Source organism: Bison bison, unplaced genomic scaffold (genome assembly GCF_000754665.1).
Source record: "Bison bison bison isolate TAMUID 2011002044 unplaced genomic scaffold, Bison_UMD1.0 scf7180017864506, whole genome shotgun sequence".
Lineage (NCBI taxonomy): Eukaryota > Metazoa > Chordata > Mammalia > Artiodactyla > Bovidae > Bison > Bison bison.
In genome coordinates this window covers 291,519-294,528 of record NW_011495063.1, presented here as the reverse complement: position 1 = coordinate 294,528, position 3,010 = coordinate 291,519, and the positions used below count along the sequence as shown (strand labels likewise).

Sequence of the window (3,010 nt, the reverse complement as noted above, 5' to 3'; positions counted from 1 at the left end):
TGTTCCTTTTAAGAACTGGGCATAAGTTCCAGGAGATGATGAAGAAGTGAATATTAGCTCACACACCCATCTTCTTTGGGGACTAAGAATTCTTATTGTGAAACTGTAAATTGAGTAGAACATTGTGTCCCAAAAGATCAATGACACAGGGTGGAAACACAGACTCATTAATTTCCACCCTCAGTGGGCTCATTTAACTCGAAAGGAAATCTCAAGGGAGAGAATAATTTTCTGTTTTTCTTCTCAACTTTCCCAGAAAGACAAGGAATGGGATAGATTCCCATTTGCATCACCTGATTGTTTTGGAGATCCTATGAGGTTGCTTTCCTCTTTGCAAATGAAGAAGACCTTCTGGAAAAATTCTCAAATTTATGGCCTGTTCTGTAGCATGTCAAAGACTGAGGACCACAGCAATGGATACTGACTCATTCATTGTCAGAAACTTTGAACCTCATGGAATGTAGGGCAGAAGGAGCCTTAAGGTTCAGTGGCAGTGAGCCATCGAGGAAAAAGCAGGTGAATGTTGAATTGCCTTTGTCTCAATTCCCCTCAAACCTCAAACTATATAAATGAAGGTTTTGGGGAACACTGCCTGTTTATTGCTGTTTTCAGCCCTTATCTTGAACAGAGCCTGGAGAGAGGCAGGAACGTTGTGCAGAGACACTGAGAGTCTATCTGCATTTGTTCAGCACAGAGACAAACAAAAGGAGTTAAGGGCAGAAAGAAGAAAATGAGAAATCTGCAGTAATAATCATCAGAAGTCTTGTATTTTGAATGCTTTGCTGAGACAACCCTTGGGTTATAAACCAAGAGATCCAGCTCTCACTCTGGAGACAAAGAGGGAAGTTCCATTAAGTTCCCTTGTTAATCTCACTTTCTGCCCCTGTTCCTCTAGACCACGACTGTGGAGTAAATGACTATGGAAAATACCTCCTCCGTGAGTGAGTTTATCCTTATGGGATTGACAGACCAACCTAAACTCCAGCTACCCCTGTTTTCTCTGTTTCTGCTGAACTACCTGGTCACTGTGGTGGGCAATTTATTCTTGATGATTCTAATTTGTCTAAATTCACACCTGCACACACCCATGTACTTTTATCTCTTCAATCTGTCCTTCATTGATCTCTGTTACTCATCTGTCTTTACTCCCAAAATGCTAATTAGCTTTATTTCCAACAGGAATGTCATCTCCTTTACAGGATGTATGTCTCAGCTGTTTTTCTTCTGCTTTTTTGTCAACTCTGAGTGCTATGTGTTGACAGCGATGGCCTATGATCGCTATGTGGCCATCTGTAAGCCCTTGCTGTATACAGTGGCCATGTCCCCTCAGGTGTGTTCTCAGCTGATGTCTGGTTCATATGTGATGGGTTTTGCTGGAGCCATAGTCCACACAGGATCTATGATGAGGCTGATATTTTGTGATTCCAATATCATTAACCACTACCTGTGTGACATCTTCCCACTGCTCCAGCTCTCCTGCAGCAGCACATATGCCAATGAGATTGTGGTTTCTGCTGTTGTGGGAACAGTTGTCATATTATCTAGCCTCATTATCTTTATTTCTTATGCTTTGATTCTTTTCAATATCCTTCATATACCATCATCTAAAGGTTGGTCCAAAGCCTTGAGCACCTGTGGTTCCCACATTACAACAGTTAGTCTATTCTATGGATTTGGGCTGCTCACTCATGTCAAGCTACCATCTTCTGGGTTTGTGGATCAGGGAAAGTTTTTCACAGTGTTTTCCACCAATGTGGTACCCATGCTGAACCCTCTCATTTATAGCCTCAGGAACAAGGATGTCAAAATTGCTGTGAAGAAAATCCTGAAGAGAATTACAAACTGAACCAAGTCATTTATATTTCTTTGCCTTTTTTCTTTTCTCTGCTCGACTTTATCCTGTTTCTCCCATTCTTTTTTCATATCATTTGTCTTTCTAATGTCTTCTTGACAGAACTTTATCTCTAATGTCTGAGGTCTTTTCTTCTCTTGCCACATAATGTAACTCTGTGAACCTATTCTTTGCCTGAAGAATCATCCTCAGCCCTAAGTGATCCAATACCACTTGCAGACAAGGGACCAATAACCTTTCCCATCTAATGATAAAACTCTTATTTTCCTTATGCGTCATTCTCATCCAAGGTAAGCTATGGGTGTCTGTTCAGTCTAACCAATTCTTTTCTTTCTTGCTTTCCTTACACGGAGCCCTTTGCTATTTCATAGTATCTTTACTTACCATTGCATTCAAACAGAAATGTAATGACAAAAATGTGGACATGGTAAAGTTGTAAAAATTTCCCCAAAATTTCAGGATTCTTTTAGTAATATCTCCTGTTTTATATTTTATATGCAACATAAGTAAAGAAATTGAATAGTTTGTTGAACCAGCCATAGTTCTTTCTTTTATTCTTGAAGATACTTGAATAAGCTACAGTATTCTACTCACCTCTCTGAATCCAGACCAATAACATATACCTCTTTTTATTGTATTGGTCAGTTGATATGTTGTCATAAATATAATTGAAATTGTCATCAACTTGTCCATTTATCTGTGGGTTGTAATTGTGATTAAATTTACACAGTGATATTTTTGGCTACAGAATATGTTATCAAGTGTTTGGTCAGAATTTGCTGTCTCACTGTGCAAGGAGGCCTCCCCTTTGCAAAGGAAGATGTATTTCCCACTTTCCAAAGCAAAGCAAAAATATCTGGCAGAAACCTTGTTCTATTGTGATGTATTCTATTAATTTGTAAATTTCACTCATTCCTTTTGTCTGTTAGATGAAAAATTAAATCTGTAGTTAATGTGTGTCAGAATTTTATAAATGGTCTTAAAATACAAGTCTCATTTTTTTTCTTTTTTTTGGGGGGCGGGGTGGGGGAGGCTGAGTAAATAGTTGTCTTACTTGCTCAGAATCACACAGCTAAAAATGCAGAGACCAGTCTTTAACCCACTGTTCACCTCATGAAAACATGGAAGGAAAGAAAAGCTGTGAAGGGACAGAGAGAA

General features: G+C 39.0%; 1 protein-coding gene across 1 annotated transcript; it reads left to right on the top strand.

The window, feature by feature from the left end:
• The first annotated feature begins 913 nt into the window (after positions 1 to 913).
• Positions 914 to 1,846, top strand: LOC104980646 (olfactory receptor 143-like). Its single transcript, XM_010829407.1, has one exon. It carries the CDS (start codon positions 914 to 916, stop codon positions 1,844 to 1,846), a length of 933 nt encoding a protein of 310 aa, XP_010827709.1.
• The last annotated feature ends 1,164 nt before the right edge of the window (positions 1,847 to 3,010 follow it).

Coding starts and splice junctions, on each gene's coding strand:
- LOC104980646 (XM_010829407.1), top strand. CDS start 914: ATGACTATGGAAAATACCTCCTCCGTGAGTGAGTTTATCCTTATGGGA.